General features: G+C 35.0%; 1 protein-coding gene across 1 annotated transcript in view; it reads left to right on the plus strand.

Moving 5' to 3' along the window:
• Positions 1-813: 813 nt before the first annotated feature.
• gpat2 (glycerol-3-phosphate acyltransferase 2, mitochondrial) overlaps positions 814-20,126 on the plus strand; it is a gene marked incomplete at its 5' end in the record, with an annotated part of 131,200 nt that continues 111,887 nt past the window's right edge. Inside the window, 3 exon segments of the mRNA NM_001089380.2 lie at positions 814-876; positions 11,709-11,748; positions 16,019-16,121. Of these exon segments, the coding sequence (NP_001082849.1) occupies positions 16,056-16,121 (66 nt within the window).

The following is a 20,126-nucleotide window of genomic DNA, read 5'->3' on the forward strand; positions in this document are numbered from 1 at the left end:
ACCATTTCATTTAAAAAAAAAAAAAAAATATATATATATATATATATATATATATATTTTTTTTTTGCTGAATCACTGTTGTTCATTGTCATTTCTTTTTTCTGTTATTAATATAACAGCGTTTACTTCATAAGGGATTTACAATGCATAAATAATCCTCACTTAATAAACAGTGCATAAAAAATATTCACTCAAAACAGTAGGAATAAAGCATACACAGTAAATTCGCTCCTGAAAAAATAGGATTATGAGATTAATAAGATTATGTATTTGAATGGTTTATTAATCGCTTACACAGTATGTAATTTTTACATTATTTAGATGTACTTGTCTGAGTTTCCCTATATAACAAAAAAATAAAATGTAGTTCTGTTGAATGACACTGAAGTTTTTATTTTTAATTATATTGCTCTTGTTTTTATCAAATTTGTTACAAAAAATGTATTTTAACACTATTCAGCAATGGGTAAATTGCACATTTATTTTATTATTATATAAGATTGGAAACTAGGGATGCCCCTGACTTTACCATTCTGTCCTGATAGGAAACACACACATATATATATATATATATATATATATATATATATATATATATATATATATATATATATATATATATATATATATATATAAAAATGGCAAAAATCTGTACTTCGAAACATAACAATTACACAACAACAAAACAATCAAATGCTCATACATCTGGAGTGAAAACAAAATGGAAACTTTTTGATATTTTCTATTACAAAAATGTAATAATTAAACTGACATTAATGACGCCAATGAATAATTTGCGTTAATATGTTCATCTGTAGGGGGCGATGAAAGGATGAGCCAGAGCTACACACGTAAGAGCCATTTTAATTGCAGCAGGTGAGTAAAACGGCTGTTATTTTTTTCTTTAACGTTACTTGATCAAAAAACACAGATTTCACTTTATATCTTAACACTTTTAATAAGGATATGTGAAATATCGTTTAATTTCTCCTGACCACGGGGGACTTTAACAAGCAACGGCTGATTTATCTAGTCTCTGCCTGATTTCTTTCCATTTTAATGCGGAGGCCTTTTATTCTATTAAACGTCCGCGGGTCGATTGGAAGGTGATTATTTTTCCTCTTTGTACTAAGCCTGCATAATGGATAACAGCCAGATAACAGCACTTTTAAAGGAGTTCGTACCTTTGCCTTGAGCTGTTCTCGTTTTGTTAGTCAAAGAAGCAGAAAGCTTTTGTTAACGTGCTCTGAATGTTTTTATTTATAAATAAAACCAAAATACACGGAAATGCAGCGTGAATGTATCATCTGTATATCATAATATTTAATAATCAATAGTACCACACGGTTGTTTTTTTAAACATCATAAAAGATGTGTGTCATCAATCTCAAAGATGGAGTTGCACGTGCTTAGGTGTTTATGCGCGTTCGCGTTGATGACCCGTGCGCGTGAACTACATCTGACTCACAGCTTCAGAGAGATGCTCGTGGTTGTTCGGTCTCGTTAGTGAGCAGGTAAATAATGCAGGTTTGGTGAGTCACGAGACACTTTTGTGGTTAAATGCAGTATGTTTGAAGGTTTAGACTTTTAGAAATGAAAATTATATTCGTTTTTGCTATCACAAATTACGAAAAATGTGTGGCACATTGTCTATTGCTCATCGAAATGTTTCAAACGCATATCCACATTTCAGCAGATGACACTCCTGTCATCATTTACTTATCCAAATGGTTTTTCCCTCCAAACCTGTGTGTGTCAAACCTAATGTTTTGTGACGCACGGCAGAGAGAAATACTGTAACGTTATATGAGTTTGAAACAAACGAGAGTCGTGACAGTTCGACATTACCTCTGTAAAGTTTTCACGCCCATAGAAACAAATAATCCCCCAAATGAGGCCATACGTTTGTGCTGATTTGTGCAGCAAAAACGAACGTTTGTGCTGGTTTGGGGTCTGAGATATTTTATTTATTTATTTTTATTTTTTATTATGCAAGAAAGAACATTACAAAGATAAAATATGAACAAGGAGAAAAGGGTTACATAAATAAAATTCCAGCAAATTAACTAAGTTTAAATGATTTACACCACAAAAGCGTTTTACATGCAATGTAATCGTTAGTCTTTTAAAGAGTTCACATATAAATCAAAGTGCTTTTTGAAAACAAAAAAGTAAAGGTGTTTCTTTGAAATTGTACATTTATGGATGTAAAATTTTGCTCAAAAAGGAATAAATTAATAATAAATTTACAATGCGAAGGATCTACATTCAGCGAGTAACCAAAGAATACATTTTTTAAGGAAATACAGAAGTTTGAAAATAAGATTTTTTTAATGAAATTGGAAATGTCAATCCAAAACACTTTACAGTAACTACACTCCCAAAATAAATGGTTTAGTGTTTCATCATATTGAGTACAAAATGAGCATTTAGGGGAAATATTGTTATTAATTTTAGCTAGTTTAGTATTTATTGGGTAGCAATTATGAATGATTTTGATTAAGACTTCAACTGCTTTATTAGTTAAAAAGATTTTTTTCCGAAGAAGCTAAAACTGTTCCTAATCTATGTCATCAAATGGTGTGGAGAGTGACGTCATGGCTCCCGAAATATTTTGCTTATATCTCAACAAGGAAAACAGATACTGTGTTTGTTTTAACTGCACAAACCAGCACAAATCGAACACAAACAACCTGTGCTGATTTTAAGTTATTTAAGCAACATGTGGTGGAAAGTGACGTAAAAAAATACTAAATCAGCACAAACGTAGCACAAATGAATGACATAATTTTGGAGATTATTTGTTTTTATGGGGTGCCAACTTCACAGAGGTTTTGACATTATGGATATTTTTATAAAGATTTATGTTGACTGTAAAAGTACAGCACAGATATCGGTTGCCTATGTTTTACCAATGTCAGATGAATGTTGTTTTGGCTAATGTTAAATATTAAAAAATGCAATCATAGGCTTTATATAGAGATTTTGTTTGTATCAACATTGCACACATACACTACATTCAGAACTTAAGAAACATTGTTAAAGTTCAGTTTAAATGATACAGTATCAATAAGTAACTTAAGAACAACATACTTAATAATATAGAATAGCCATTTACAGTTTAAATAATCTCTAAATATGATTTAATAGCTTTTATTAAGAGTTGATTGGATGATGACTTGTGTAGCTAAGTATTCCAAAATGCATTCTCAAAAATGTTCAGTGTCTTGAGGTCCAGGCGGTCATTTATTATCTGGGCAAGTGCTTCTGATATGTTTGCCTCTGGCTCTGATGTATTTGCACTGGTAAAGCATGGGAGGTAATTAATTTTGAGCATGTCTAATAGCCAATCTTTGACTTCATAAATCTATTATCATTTTGGCTGAGGGCAGAGTTGAGTTTCTTTAAGTGTAAATTTGCTGTGCTTTGTATTGAGAATATGCCTAGTGTTTTTGCAAATATTAACAGATAAAAACAATGATAGGAAAAGATATTCATATATTCAGGACTGTAAGAGTTATGGATGCACAATATATAATTTCAGCATTAATATAGCAATGGGCACATTTTGCAGTAGTCACATCTTAGGACAGGGGTGTCCAAACTCAGTCCTGGAGGGCCGGTGTCCTGCTGAGTTTAGCTCCAACTTTCCTCAATGCACCTGCAAGGATGTTTCGGAAAGCCTAGTAAAGGCTCCTACACACCAGGACGTTTTTCATTTGCGTTTATCGGCAGCGTTTTATGAGACGTTTTTCAGTGTTCAAACCCAAGCGCTTTTCACTGGCGTCAAGCAGAAGAGTATGCTAAATCACTTTTTTGACGTTAAACGTCAACGGAAAACGCGAGGAAAAAACGTCTCTGTGTGCACGGGCCTTAAAGCTGCGGTCACACTGCACTTTTCTTTCCACAGACTTCCATTCATATGCACGCGATTGCATCATGCCAGCAGCACCTCTTCCTCCGTTGCAGCAGCAACCTGCTCGCGAAAAATTCACACTTAAGGCCTGTGCACACTGAGACGTTTTTTGCTCACGTTTTCCGTCGACATTTAACGCCTTGTAACTAAATAAAGGGCGTCAATGTGATCCTTCACACCAACGCGCAAAACGCCAGGCGCAAAAGCGTCATTTAAAAAAAAAACACCCCATGCTTGTTTTTTTGTTTTGACGCGCGGCGTCAAAACCTTCTCCACCAATCAGATCGGGACCTTTGTTCACGTGCACAGAGCTGCTGAAGTTATCGTAAACAGCACTTGGAGGCGCTCAATCGCAAAACTGTCAATGCGAGCGCACATTGAAGAAGATGCCCAGAGGCGATATGAACGTGGAGCAGCTTATTGCACTGGTAAACAATAATCATTTCTTCATCGCTAGAGCTGGAGCTGCTGCTTGAACCATCCATGCTTGTTCGAGTCACCAGTAAGTTTAACAACAAGCGTGTGACTGTGAACTTCCGCTCCTCCACTTCTTTTGTGTTATAAGCGGGTGTCAGAAGCTTATAGTTCTGCAGCGCCATCTAACGTCAAAAGAGTGATTTAGCATACTCGTCTGCTTGACGCCAGTGAAAAGCACTTGGGTTTGAACACTGAAAAAAGTCTCATAAAACGCTGCTGATAAACGCAAACAAAAAACATCCCGGTGTGTAGGAGCCTTTAGACCCTGTTTACACTAATATGTCTTAGAGCTGGGCGATACGGGCAAAATGTCATATCCTGGTATTTTTAGGAGGAAAGACGGTATATGATATATATCCAGTATTTTCCCATAAATGGTTACTTGAGAGTTAAAGCCTTAATTAAGACTTTATTAAACTTTTTTTGAGCAAAATATAATTCAAACACAGGGGTTTCCCTCCCTGTTTACAAGTAAACAGCTGCACAAAAAATAACAGTTGCACAAAATCTTTAAAAAATAAAACACAGTACAAGTTTTTCTCCCGCTTAAAGCTGTTGTGTATAAAAATGTATTGTGCACAATTATTTAACAGTGCACATATCAAAGATATCTAAAGAGAAGTCTTTCACTCAATGTAAAAAATCTTACACTTTTGACTTGTTTTACTAGATAGTATACATAGAAACGAATAGACTATAGATATGAGAAGTAATGAAATAGTTTTAGAGTGCTTTGATGAAATGCAGATTAAGCATAGAAATCATAACAGACTAGAATACGGACTTAAATGTTTTATGACATAAATGTAAAGAACACCTGCAGGCACTGTGTGACGTACTTGCACGCGAAGGGGAGTCAGATAGATTTCTCACCACACCGACACTGCATGTTCCTCCAGGTCACTTTAGTGATGGGTCGTTTTGAACAATTCTTTTGTATGACTCATGAAGTGAATGATTCATTTGCGCATGGACACATTTGTGCAAATGGAGCCCGCATGCTACCTTGGAGTGGTCTGTTTCGTGCAGAATGCACACGTGTAGTCTTAAATCATATCGATATGAACGATATTGGATAATACCACATTGCGTTGGGGAATCATATCCATATATCACCAGAACCCGATATACCACCCAGCTCTAATACATCTTAGTTTGAAAATGGCACTCCACACTGCAGTTTCATCTAGCATTTTTTAAAAAGCCGTGTTCAAACACTATATTGCTGAAATCCACATCATGTGACACACACAGACACACATCACGTGACACACACAGACACACACTCATGCTGTCATGCGCTCGTCTCGACAGTCAGACGAGTCCAGGAGAGCAGTGCTCGTCAGACAGTTCATCAAGGATGGACCGCTGGATCGCGTCTCACAATAGTTTGTTGATGCCATTATTCCGTCGCAGATCGCTCTGCCTATCCATGCAGTCCGCGGAAAAAGTGATTGACAGGTGATAATTTATGTGCAACTTATCTTTATTTATGATTTGGTTATGGGTAAAACAGAGACCATGCAGGTCAGGTAGTACGGTAGGCTACAAATAATTTTTTCGTTATGAATTAATTATTAATAAATACGACAATGCCATTGTCTATTGTTTCACATTATTCACATTTCACATTCACATCGTACGATGCCAAATTGGTCGACATTGCCCAACCTATTGGAAAGTTCAAGCTTGGTGAACTGTGACTGGCCTGCGAAATTGCATCTACATGATTGTGTGTAGAGTTGTGACGATAAGGAAATTCCCCCACCGGTTAATCGTCATGTGACAACACCGGTAATACCGGTATCACCATGGGAGTGGGCGTTTCTTATTTTCCTCTTTTTTTCTGCTTTTAAATAGCTTATAAATGCGTGCATATAATACTTTCACTTTCAGTTTTGCGGGAGTTGCTAATTCAGCGTCAATTGTTTAAGTGGACGAAAAGGAAACTACACAAAAAAAATCACTGTTATTAAACAACACAACTTTTATTAACATAACGAATTAAACAAAACAATCCTATACAGGCTGAAAAAACTGTGGAAGTTGGAACCATACAAATAACCATAAATGCCTTTATTATATATTAACAGCTTAGCCCTTATGAACAATCCGTTTATAAAATACATTATTAACGAATCTATAGGCTATTGAAGAATAAACCGAATATGAAATATGATCCTTGCATAATGATCACAACTAAACAAGCTAGCACTCATTTTATATATAAACTATAAATAATAAAAAAAAATGTTAAGTACTGGAACATTATTTAAAAAAATGTAAAGACTTTAGGCTAAATAAAAGCGCCTCGTCTCACACTGTCAGTGGCGGAATACATACAGCACTGGCAAGACGTTTTAGTTTTTGTTTTATTTGTTGTAGATTTGCGTGTTGTTCCTTTTAAAAAATATCTTTTATATTTAAAAATCTCTCAAGTTAATGTTGTCTATCGAGTAACATAATCTCCCTCGGATTGGAGTTCGGTGCGCTGTAAGACTATTGACCAACACACCGCCCTGTAAGTTTACACACTGCATAGACTGTACAGATCCACAGCTCTGGTGTGGTATGAATTACATGTTTTAAATGACAGCGAGACATGCTCCGTTTAGTTTTAATGTAAAATATACATTATAACCCAGTACGCAGTAAAATAATATGTTTTGAATGGCTTGTCTATTGACGGCGTATTTAGCCGTTAATTAAATAGGCTAAGCATATTTTCATTAACATTAAAACACATAACTACAAACTAGCCACCCTTTAATTTTTTTTCGTTTACGTATATTTTTATCAAACGAAAGATGCAATGAATTGTTTATTTTAGTTTTCATTTTATTAGAATTAATAGGCCTATAATTAATATGCTACACAACTCCTACATATCTTTGGCTCTAATTGCGTTTTTACAGATATCCTACCAATAGACTTTTTTGGCTCAAAGACATTTATGCCTGTTAATTTCAGTGGTGTATTTTGACAGATTTCGCAAAGGCTTCAGCACTTCTACCTGTCAGCTGCACCAGCCTAAGTTTTGCGACTTGTGTTGTGTTGCGGCTCGATGTCTGAATGAGAGAGAGAGAGAGAGAGATCAGCCCTCAGATTCGATGTGTGGCCGCACGTCTCAGTTACTTTATTGCAATTTTTAATATTGGCTCATCTAAATGAACTTTTTAATCGATTAAAAGGCGAAAAATTGCCAGACAGACGAAGCAACTTTCGGTTTTTGAAGAGAGCGGCCTCAATTATAAATGACGCGCACACACAGGATGCACTCTTTATTGCCTGTTCATTATGGATTTTTTTACCATTAAACACAAAATCAAGTGGAAAAAAGAACAGCTGAACTTCAGAAAAAGTGCTCACGTTGCCACGATGTTGTTTCTCTGCAGTTGGATTGTCAATAGTGCGGCATTGCTAAATCACTCGTTTTAATAAAAAAAAATAAGATATTTATTATTAAACATTGTGAGATGGTGGTCACGTGATTTTTAAAATGAGAGTATGCGTTGCGTATTTATGGCCATTGATTTATCCGCGACCCACCCATAGTTAAACATAAAGGTGCATTGAAGGTGCGTGTATAAATTAGTTATGTTTCCTCCAGATGCTGCCTTGCAAAGTTTGCAGATTGCCTCATTAACGTTTTTGGGTTCTCTTTTGGTTTGAACCCAAAATATTGGCAAACAGGCGCTTTTGCATTGCGTTTTGACAATAAATGATCTGCCATCCTCTTTCTGTAAATTCGACTCCTCTTTTCTCCTCACGTGATAAATGAAATATGACGCATTGTTGCTATGTTCAGATGATAATTATAGAGTATGCTCTAGTCTTGAGTCAATTATTTATAATTATATTTTACATTTAATTAAAATAAATGTTTAATTAAAAAAAAAAAACTAATACTTAAAAAAAAAAATGTGGGGATGGTGTCACGGTGGAAAAGTGATGTCACCGGTGTTGCGTCTTAAAACCGTTATCACCGTCAACACCGTCTATAGTGGCAAGCCTAATTGTGTGAGATCAATTGAGGATCGAAACATGACCTCTCTGGACGGAAATTTAAAACATGCACCAATCGCTCGCTTTTTTATATGTCTACCCTGCTGAAAAATCCAGCTTAAACCAGCCTAGGCTGGTTGGCTGGTTTTAGCTGGTTGACCAGGCTGGTTTTAGAGGGGTTTTGGCCATTTCCAGGCTGGTTTCCAGCCATTTCCAACCTGGTCTTAGCTGGTTAGGCTGGAAAATTACCAGCCAAATCCAGCTAAAATCAGCTTGACCAGCCTGGTTTAAGCTGGATATAGCTGGTTTTGGCTGGACTCCCAGCTTGGCTAGGCTGGTCAAGCTGGTTTAAGCCGGTCATCTCCCAGCCTGACCAGATAAGACCAGGCTGGAAATGGCTGGAAACCAGCCTGGAAGTGGCCAAAACCCCTCTAAAACCAGCCTGGTCAACCAGCTAAAACCAGCCAACCAGCCTAGGCTTGTTTAAGCTGGATTTTTCAGCAGGGTAATCATCTTGTTTAATCCCGCCCCTTTTGGCAGTGCCGTACTACAGAATTTGGCATGCTCATAGTCTAGTGCAGTGGACCCCAAACTTGTTCCTGGAGGGCCGGTGTCCTGCAGATTTTAGCTCCAATCCTAATTAAACACACCTGAACAAGCTAATCAATACTTAAAACATCCAGGCAGGTGTGTTGGGGCAAGTTGGAGCTAAACCCTGCAGGGGCAGTGGCCCTCCAGGACTGAGATTGGTGACACCTGGTCTAGTGCGACCACAGCTTAAGAGCTTACCTAGCCATGGTGTGCCTGATTGGGGTTGGAACTAAACTTTGTAGGACACCGGCCCTCCAGGACCGAGTTTGGGCACCTCGTTTTAGGAGGTGCAATGTTAAGTTGATATTATATTTGATCAGAACCCATGACATTTGTGCAGTCACTGCAGAGTTTAATCATATTAGAGTTCAAATTTGGGATCTGCATGTGTTTTAAGGCTTGTGTGAGCATTTAAAGACAGTTTAAAGCTTTCAAGCAGAAGAAATAGTACACTTTATAACTTTACTATAGATTAATTTTATTTTATTAGTTATACAATGAAACCTATGCAGTATTATTTAACTTTCAACTATTTATTTTCTGTACCTGAATATTGTTAGACTGCCTAGAAAACCATAAAGCACTATTTATTTTACTTGTATTTTTTGTTTTATTGTATTTATATTTGGTTTTAATTTTTTATTGTGTTATATACATGATCCATGCCCCTACAGAATCGCCCAAATCCATCTAAATCAGGGGTCTCAAACTCAAATTGGCATGGTAGCCATTTCAGTGATTGACAATTCGTAGGAAAGTCGTTTTAACATTCAAGCACAACAAACATAGGGAAACCTGACATAATTTATGCATCTTAGAAAAACAGACATATATATTAATATATTTTTATATTTTTTTGTTTATATTTTAAATATTACCTGTCAATAGTGATAATGCAGATCAGAATGTTTATCGTGTCACACATCAGCTGCTGAAATATATCTGTGGTTGTTGTGTGTATGGCTGAGCGTTAGACACACTCAGTCATTCTTCCACAGACTATATGCAGTCAAAACTCTAGCTTTTTGTTTCTTGTTGTACATATTGAAAGGAAGTTTAAATTGCTATAAATTACTAGAAATAATAAGCATAGTCCCAACCAATTCTATTTTCTATTTTCTATTTTTTGCCTTAACTGGCAATTGTTCTTCTCAATAGCTTTCTTTTTTGTAAAACTACAACAAAGAGGGGAAAAGTGCATACATGTTCACATTAACTCTAACAAGTTCAATTCAACCAGCAGTAAAAATTTACTAATTTAGTGTTTATGCAAACCTAAATAAGCATATGTTGAAAATCTATTAATTGAATCAAATATTAGCAAATTTAGCATAACATTTAAGCCATATAGAAGTGTTTGTACAACAAAATGCAAGTGGTATAAAATAATAATCTACTTAAACGATATATATATATCCACACACACACACACACACACACACACACACACGCACATTGCATTGTATTGAGACTTACTTAGGAAAAACATTTTTGCTGCATACAAAGTGCTCATTAGTAGTGAAATGAGTGCTAGTTTCTTAATGGAGTATTAAAACACAGCTTGAACAGCCATATTCATGAAACTAAAGTTTTAAAGTCACCAAGTTCAAAAGGTACTGCATAACAGCAATCACCCAAAATTTTTTTGTCTATATCAGTGCAGGTTTTTTTTTGCTTCAGGTTCCTGAAGCTTTTCATTTTCTGCCAAAGCTTTTGGCAGAGCTGTTCCTCTCTTAGCTTCTTTTTAAATGGAAATTGAATAATGAGAGACAAACAAGGCCAGAGACATGCTCAAGTATGCAGATGTAAGGTCCCTTGGGCCTACTTAAAGTGCACTCTTCTGTTGCGGTAACAAACTTTAGAATTCAACAGGGTGAAAGGTACCTACACATGCTTGCCATTAAAATAGATTTGTTATTATTCAGGCGGCTAGCTATAAACAATTTTGCTTAAAAGGTACAGTTCACCTAAAAAAGAGGACACGAAGCTCTTTAGCTCTTTTCTTAATAAAAAAGAAACAAACATTTCAGCCTTGTTAAATGGTTCACACTAATACATGTTAGGTCTTGATTACACGTGGTATTTAAGAGATAGTTTCTCATCTATAGCCTTGTTTCCATCAAAATATTTTAATTAAAGTTGTGCGAAAAAATTGAATATCACATAAAATGATTGTGAATAAACCACCGTTTCCATCTAATGAGTCAAAGACAACACAGTTGTCACTTTCTGATAAACTGCCACTAAATATCAAAAAGAAAAGTGTTATTGCAGTAGGATTTGACTTTTGGAGGTGTGAGACCATGTTTTGCAAGCACATTTACTCAAGATGACGGACTTTGACTAACATTTTAGAGGTTGTTCAACATGGTCAGTCTGCTGGTTTGTCCATTAATACTGTCTTGCGACCATTTTTGTTTCTACGTTATCTACCAAAACGTGCATACTGGAATGTATTCAGTAAATGTGTTCCCATCTTAGTTTATGTGCACTTTTTTCTTATCGTATATAAAGTTTATGCTGTTAAATTGTGCACATACATTTTTTCTTAGCAATTTCCCAATTTATGCGAATTTTGGTATTTCCATTATATAGAATTTTTCTCCTCTGTTGATACTTTGAAATATTTTGAAACTGGAAACCGTCATAGTACTATGGATGTCAAATACTATGGATGTCTAACCAATGTTCTAGCATTCTTCTAAAATATCTTTCACAGAAAAAAGAAACTCACAATTTTGGAACAACTTGAGGGAATCGTAAGTGTATTTATTTTTTTTTAGCTGAACTATCCCTTTAAGATGTATTTGTGTCAGTTCTGTTTCATTAAATACAGGTGTCAGTGGGGGCTCAGTTTCCAATTGGTATTTAATGGGTTTTCAGTGATCTGATAACAAGTAATAAGAGACATATCACTATTATCACCTAGTATTACATTTTTTCCTCAGGCTCCTTAGTACTATTGTACAAAGCTATGCGACATGGCTTACAATCAGCAGACAGTAAGCACGGTTCACGTTGTGAATAAAGTTTTACATTTTACACCTGTTTTTCACTGGTCACCAGTGTTGTGCAGGTTACTTCCAAACAGTAATACATTACAGATTACGTGTTACTGTTATTTAAAAGTAATCCCTTACTTTTCAATATTACTGTCTCAAAATTGTAATATACAACATGACTCTTATATTATTTTTTACTTACTTTCACCAAAAGAACTACAGAATTAGAACTAAACATCTTAAAATGACAAAATGTACTGCAGAGCATTTTACATCCAGTAGAAACGCTCTTAGTACACTGCTCGCTCAGTGAGATTATATGCAGACTAACAATTTGTCTTGTGTTCCTTTTCTTTTCGTGCTTTTTGATATGATTTATAATGGTGCACTATTCATTAGCAATAACCAAAATACTAAAACAGACTTACATATTAAAATTTAATCTAATTAATTTAATCTAATTAATTTTAATCTAAATTTTAATCCATATCATTTTTGGCTGTATGTTTTATGATGAGATATTTTCAGTTTTAAACACTTAAAGACACAGAGAATAGACGTTGGATTTAAAGAATACATTTCATTGTAACAACATTTATTAGGCATCCAAAAGGTGCACCATACTAATCAAATAAATATTTAAACAAAAAATAACGCAAGCAGAAATGTAACTGTGATAGAAAATAGTGAACTTGATAAGGTATTATAGCCTACTGCACTTCACTCTTCAAATAAATCTCTCTATTAATCCCATTTTATCATGGCAACTAAATTAAAGTCAACAAGTCTCTGTTGTCTTCCACATTGTTGATGAGATTTTGGAGGACATTTTTCCTGTTATCCTCTTCATTTTGAGGAGAAGCTGTTCCACAGGGCCCCTGCACACACATATTGGCATGTACAGTGTTTTGAACAGTATAAAGTACTTCAGTTAATCAGTTGTGGTAATACTATAGTTGCTAAGGTAACACAATAAGTGTAATATAAACAAATGACCCAGTGCTGTAGTTTTTTTATTACAATATCCGTTATATTATTCTATAACTCACCACATTTTACTGTAGTAAAACTACACTGTATTTCATTTTATCAGTTCACTGTTTTTAATACTGCAGTATGCTAAAGCATTCATTACCAAGTTGTAAATAATACTATCCTAAAACATATATACTTGACACTCAAAAACACTAGTATTTATTATAGTACATACCTTAACCTGTAGGTAAATAGTGAAGCAATATATAAACCATATCAACATTCTTGGCAAAACAATTTAACAGGATGATCTCTAGAGGAAAAGCACGAAAAGAGGAGGAAACACAAGGCACAAATTGTGAGTCTGCATCATATGATGGAGCGAGAGCAGATCATTCGCACGTGAGCAGCCAGTGTTTTGAGTACACATGAGTTTTGTCCACAAACAGGAAACTGGCACGTTCGCTCGCTTGTATTACATGAATGAGCTGTAGTAATACTGTACTTACTACATTTGCTACATTTACTACATTTGACAACTCGCATGTTTACTAACCACGATCAGGAAATAGAACTGCTGTATTTTTTATTTGTTAATGCCTTAAAAAAGCTAAATGTTTAACATTTACCGAGTAAAACATTGCTGAAATTGTATTAGTAATGCCTTGCACTACTGCGTTACAGGAAAATGTAATGCGTTACTGTAATACATTACTTTTGTAACGCATTACTCCCAACACTGGTGGTCACACTGGTGCCACTACAGAGCAAAATAAAGAGATTACAAATCATAGCTGGTAAAATCCTTTTCAGTTACTTTCTTTTCCACCTGCTCATACGCTGCATTATGGTTTCACAACACGCATCACACAGAGCATTCATACAGAATTGATGTACAGTGTGATGTAATTCAAACACATGTAGTCACAAATGAAATTGAATAAAAAATTAAATCAAAACTGTATCTCAGCTGACCACATCATCAGTTCCATAAAAAATGAAGTTGCAGGTGGAAACACAGCCTGCCAATTCTTAACAGCAAATCATTACACAGTTCTCTGAAATACCCGAGTATGATTAGTCAATCATGACATTCCAAGGTTTGTTTTTCCCAGATATCAACTGCTTATACTAATAACACAAGCTTATCCGGATACTTCCTCTTGAAAGTTTTATGTTTATCATTTACACTACTGTTCATGGCATCATTTTGCTGAATCAATTAGTTAGTGTAGGCTGCATTCAGCTGTTGTTTCAATTATAAAATATTACAGCTCAGGTAAATGCTTTGTTTAGTCCTTAAGCTTTGTGGCTAGTAGCTATGTGTTAAATGTGGTGATGTACATCTAGGCATTTGTTTTTGCAGAATACTGCTTTGCATTGGCCTGCTGATAAGCCTGTCAGCCTTTATTCTACGAGAAAACCAACCTAATGTAGAACTAGAGTACATTATCTTTTACTTAAAAGTGCATAGTCACATTTCTTTCAGTAGAGCAGAAGTGGAGAAAAGGAGTGAGAAATGAAAACAGGACTAACTAGAGATATGGAGATGGTCCGGCCTGAAATAATTGTAGCTACAGGGGTGAAATTTGATGAAGAGGGAGTGGGCCAGAATATTCTGGCAGGACACTGTCAGCTTCAGAGAGAGAGATAGGCATAATGACATTTTTTAGGGTGCTGGGGTGAAGGAGATTTTAGGCCTGGTCATGTTTATGCTTGTTCTGTTATTATTGGAGAGAAAAGGCTTATTGGATTTCAATGTTAATGCGGACGCAGTGAAAAACACAATTTTACAGCTTGAAAACTGCTAACGTGTTTTTTTATAATGCAATGTGAAGTGCTAATACATAACATACACTGAACTCAGTTCAGTATTAATATTCTTTTTGTGTTTGGTCAGCAGTAGATGTTATCAATAATTTTGCAGTCAGCAGAACTTTAAAGTTTAAAACATCATCTTCATCATCTTTTTCAGAACATAAAGGTCATCCAGAAGTGAAAATCATCAATATTTAGTCCCCATTATGTCAATTAAAGTGTTGTTGCACGCAAAAATTATATTATTAATAATTACTCTCATATCATTCCAAACCCCTGAGATCTTTGTTCATGTTTAGAACAAAAATAAAGATTTTTTAAGAAGAATTCTGAAAGCTTTCTCATCCTCCATGGACAACAAAGTTCCCAACTCATTCAGAGTCCAGAAAGATGCCAAAACATCTTCAAAACAGACTTTGGTGGTTCATTTGGAACATCAGAATATAACTACAGACAGCAAAAAATTATGACAAAAAGCCATGTCTACAAATGTTTTTGTCAATCGAACTTAGTTATTTAGGTTTCAACTACGATGACAAGAAAAGTTGATTTGATTCAACTAAAAATATTGAAAGCAAGATTTTCTTTTTTATTGTGCAAAATAATTAAACAAAATTAAACAAACATAATGACTTTATTCAGCAGTTACTTCTCCTCAGTATCAGTATAGGGCACGTGTTAACATATTGTGGGTGCACTTTTAACATCTTCACAAGTGCCCATGCTTTGTTTCAAAGAAGTTGTGAGTTGGCATCTAGGGGTGGTGGGAAACCTTATAGTGCAAAATACTGACACGATAACGTTATTATTTTTATTTTATGTGCACAAATGAGATCTTGTAGCTTGTAGAATGAGAGAGCTTTTGGAATTTCCCAAAATATCTTAATTTGTGCTTTAAATATTCTTGTGTGATTCTTGTGCTTCTTAAAGTGAGTTTGGATCGATAAGAGGGTGTGTTTAATTACTAATTTTTGGGTAAACAAACTTTCTGAAGTTATTTGCTGTTATTGTGTTTTTTTTGAGTATTACAAAATGAGACATTTTACAGATTTCTTATAGTAGGCAAAAAAATGTATTACATAAATCTATTTGTATTTTTTTCTCATTTAAAGTGAATTGCTTCTTGTTGCATCAGGTATATTTTTGTTTTTTGTTTCACTTCAGGTCTCAGAACCATTGAAATGCACCTCTTGATAAACAGTATGCAATGTTTATGATCTTTTTTTTCCTTCAGAATTTCTCTGATGGTAGAAAACCTATTTGGAAGAATCATGAACCAAGTCTGTGAAAATCCATCTAGTCAAAGAGACGTTACTCTCCAGCCCAAGCGCCCTGCGGTAAGACTTTTCATTTCGCATGACACATTTTACAGTTATATATGGGGTTATGGGAAAGTATGTTAACATTTTTTGCAGAAACTTTAGATTAACAGTAACTTCGAGCTAAGACTGAAAGTTAAACTATTTAATAACATTATCTGTTCTGAAAATCTGAGGGAATTCCCTTAATTAAGTTAAATCTTTGTGTACTTTACCTCTTTGGAAGCTCTTTATTTCAGCTCATGCCAATAATATCTGAGATGCATGTTTGTGAGTCAACTTAAATGGATAGTTTACCCAAAAGTGACAATTCTTTCATTATTTACTAACCCTTGTCTAACTGTGTCTCTAAGGGTTTTCCATAGATTTTCAATCAGGTTTAGATCAGGACTCTGGGCTGCCATTTCATTATTTTAATGAATTTAGCTGTAATGCACTTTGTTAACTGCTTTGTGTGTAACAAATTCAGTTTAGTCCTCTCAAAAAGGTTTGTTTTTTTAATTTTGATGATTAAATCAGAAATATTTTCGTGACACAATTGTAATGGCCTCATGACGATGTTTATAACAGAATTATGATGCATTACTTTGTCTTGGAAATGTCAAGCTGTCGTGACAAAGATAAAATCAGGTTATGATGTATTTGGTTATGTCAATTTGTCATAACACAAAACATCATCTTTGCATTTACAATGACATAACTGAGTGAATGACATTTTATGCAGGCTTATGACAACTGTCAACAAGTGTCATGACGCTCTTATTAACACACCCTTCAAGTAAATTGTTCCAAAATATTACAAAGGTTTACATCACTTTTTTCACGATTGTGCTTTATTATTTTCAGTCATTTAAGGCAAGGCAAGGCAAGTTTATTTATATAGCACATTTCATACAGTGGCAATTCAAAGTGCTTTACATAAACAGGAATAAAAAAGAAAGTAAAAATAAATAATAATAATTAGACAAATAAGAATAAAAAATTGATAAAACAGATAAAAATGTGTTAAAATATGTTATATTTTCATTTAACATCCATCATTTAACAGTAGTTGACATATTTTACTCTCACAAGATATTGATCTCACGATTCCCGAATCAGTCACAATTTTTTAACAAAATTATCTGAAATAAATTTAAAGTGAAGAGCCCTTTCATTTTTTCTCAAATACTGCACATATTTTTGCAAAATTATAATTTTTTTTGCCATAACTATATTTCTATTTTAAAAACAAATTTCCCAAAAAGTAAATAAATAAACAATAATACAAACTAAAGAAGCCTTATTAAAATAAACAAACTAAAACTGTGACTGTGCTGGGATTTTACAGTTTTGAAAAGAAATATCAGCATATCTATGTTTTCTGGCACTAATGTCACCTGCTGATGAAAAAAAAAAACTCTTTCACTGGGGACTGAGACTGCTAGTGTGGAGAGGAAAGCCTGTTCTAAACCAGAGAGCAGTGTGTACAAAGGTGGTCAGTAGCACCCTCTGCTCCAGGGGTCAGCCACTGGCATAAAATACTGGTTATAAATGACTAATTATGAAGTAGAATAGAGAAAGGAGTTGAACATGATTATGGAGGTGAGTAATTAATATTACTTGTATAAATAATTAGAATAAGTATCTGTGTGACACACGTACGATAAGATACACTCAAATATTCAGTAATCATAAGCAAATTATTAAAATATTCATAAACTAATTCAAAAAGGAGAGGGTAAAAATAATAAAATACCTGGGCCTGTAACGATCAACTTTCTTTTTTAGTCTGAAAAACATCTTGAAAAGACTGATGCACCATGTGATCTCCGTAGCACTCGTTGGAGCAAGCAAAGCTGCCAATCCTCTGGTCTGCGTGGTTTGGCTGATTAATAGCTTTTGCATATTGATGTATGTGACAGTAGTTTTTCACTGTGTGCATCATATTTGTTGTTCTGTTAGTGTAAGTTAACTTTATTTTGCAGAATTTGCACACAGTTTGCCGCACTTCACCACTGTCATTTTACTCTGCCGCCCTAGCTCTTGCTTGCCGCTAATGTGCAGGTAAAGTGAGCTTGCAGCTGTAACCACAGTGCTGCCTCTGTTAAAAAAATGTATCACGATTCATTCAACGTTTGTATTGATTTGAATCATCACATATTCGAATCGATTTTCAACCAACTGAATCGTTACATTCCTATATGTATCAGATGGTTCACAAAATGTTCAGCGAGGATTTTGCTGCATTATTTGGGTTCAATCCCATTTCTACCCCTCAGTCCTTACCCTTACCCCTGATCCTCGTTTTGCGCGTTCATGCCAAGGGGTAGGGGTGTCCCAATTCTCTTTAGCTTGAAGTCATAGGGCTAAGGGGGAGGGGTGAATAGCCCTGCGAAGGAAGATTTTTCAGGACCACACTCAAAACCAAGGGGTAAATTTTATAGAATACACCTGCCACATTGGCAGTATTGCTGTACCCGGAAGTAAGGAGATCCACAAATTTGTATTTTTTTGTCATTATTACAAATTTTTATTACAAGCAAACATGTTTTAATATGTTCATGAGATTCGTGTTTTACTGACATGCTTTTATAAAAACACGCTAAATTACGCGATCTATAATCCATAATCATAACTCCTGTATAGTAGTCCCACAACATTCTGACACACGGTGACACTCAAAAACCCTGTCAGAAAAATCTAATAGCTGAGAATAAGCTTTTTACAATGTGTGCTATAATGTTAGCGTTGTTTTCATGTTTACACAGATGAATATGGGCACTGTGTGAATACACAGTACTGGTCTAATCTTATTGCCACATTAGATCGTAATAACATAATATATGCCTTCAGTGATTTCTTAAAGATAAATACCAAAAAATGGCACAACTGGAATAACTACAGCAGTCGTGATCGGTGATCTCAAATGAAGCATGAGATCGTGATGATATATCATGACGTGTGCAGGTGCAGTAGGGCTGTCCCAATTCTTATTGGTACATTTTAAAGCTCTTTCCCTTAACCCTCAGTTGTAGGGGCTAAAGGGACGGGGTAGGGGTACAAAAATAGAGTTAGGATTGGGCCTTAAACAAATTATAGCTTAGTTCCTGTTAATTGATTAGATGAGAACGAATTATGAACCCAAATATCATCAGTTCTGCTCTCTAGAGTCCTACTGATTTGCACACTCGTCCATTTCCAACCAGGATTGACCTATATTAAAAAAAAACAAAAAAAAAAACCAGCACTTTATTTTTAATGTAAATAACTTTTGGAGTTATTTTGTAAAACATTATACCCAACCCTGGAACAGCAATTCTTCAGCCCTAGATGAAGACACTGTTTATGGTGTGGATCACATGTTCTGTATACTGACCGAGCAATATTTTCACTCATATTTTCACTCATCCCAACTCTCACCAAATCCACCTTCTTTCTAGAAGGTAATTGAATTCCTAACTCAGACCAGCTGCAGACGATTAGTCTAAAAACGCCATCCCATCTCCTCCCAGCTGTTGTTGGCAGAGTTGTTTTACCCCCAAAGAGCTGCTGACTTTGAGTTCACCTGAACAGTGCTTATATGCAGATTATCACAGAATCAGTCCACTTGAGGATTCGTGATTGGCTCTTTGATCTTCCAGCAGTCCTATTTTTCTAGGGCAGGTTGGATTCATAACACAAATAATGAGCTACTTTGTAATAGAGCAGGTTATGTATGAATACAACCTGCGTCTTTGATAATTCTGCCGATGTTGATTACAAAAACAACACTAATAAACAAAATATTTCTCAGTAAAAAATCTGATATCTGTATTTTCTGTTTAGTAGTTTGTCATGAAAGACGACAACAAACTGGTTTGAAATCTGATTACAATGTTTCCTGAACGTGTTTATTAAATTTTCTTAGTGGTGTATCCTGGTTCTGCCATTACTATGGAAACCTTTATACTGTAGATGATCACTCAACTGCCTAAACGAAAAGATCCGATTTCATCACTTTCAAAATTGTTTGAAAAACAAGCTGAAATTGGATGCAGTTTG

Source organism: Danio rerio, chromosome 8 (genome assembly GCF_052040795.2).
Source record: "Danio rerio strain M-AB ecotype USA chromosome 8, GRCz13ab, whole genome shotgun sequence".
Taxonomy (NCBI): domain Eukaryota; kingdom Metazoa; phylum Chordata; class Actinopteri; order Cypriniformes; family Danionidae; genus Danio; species Danio rerio.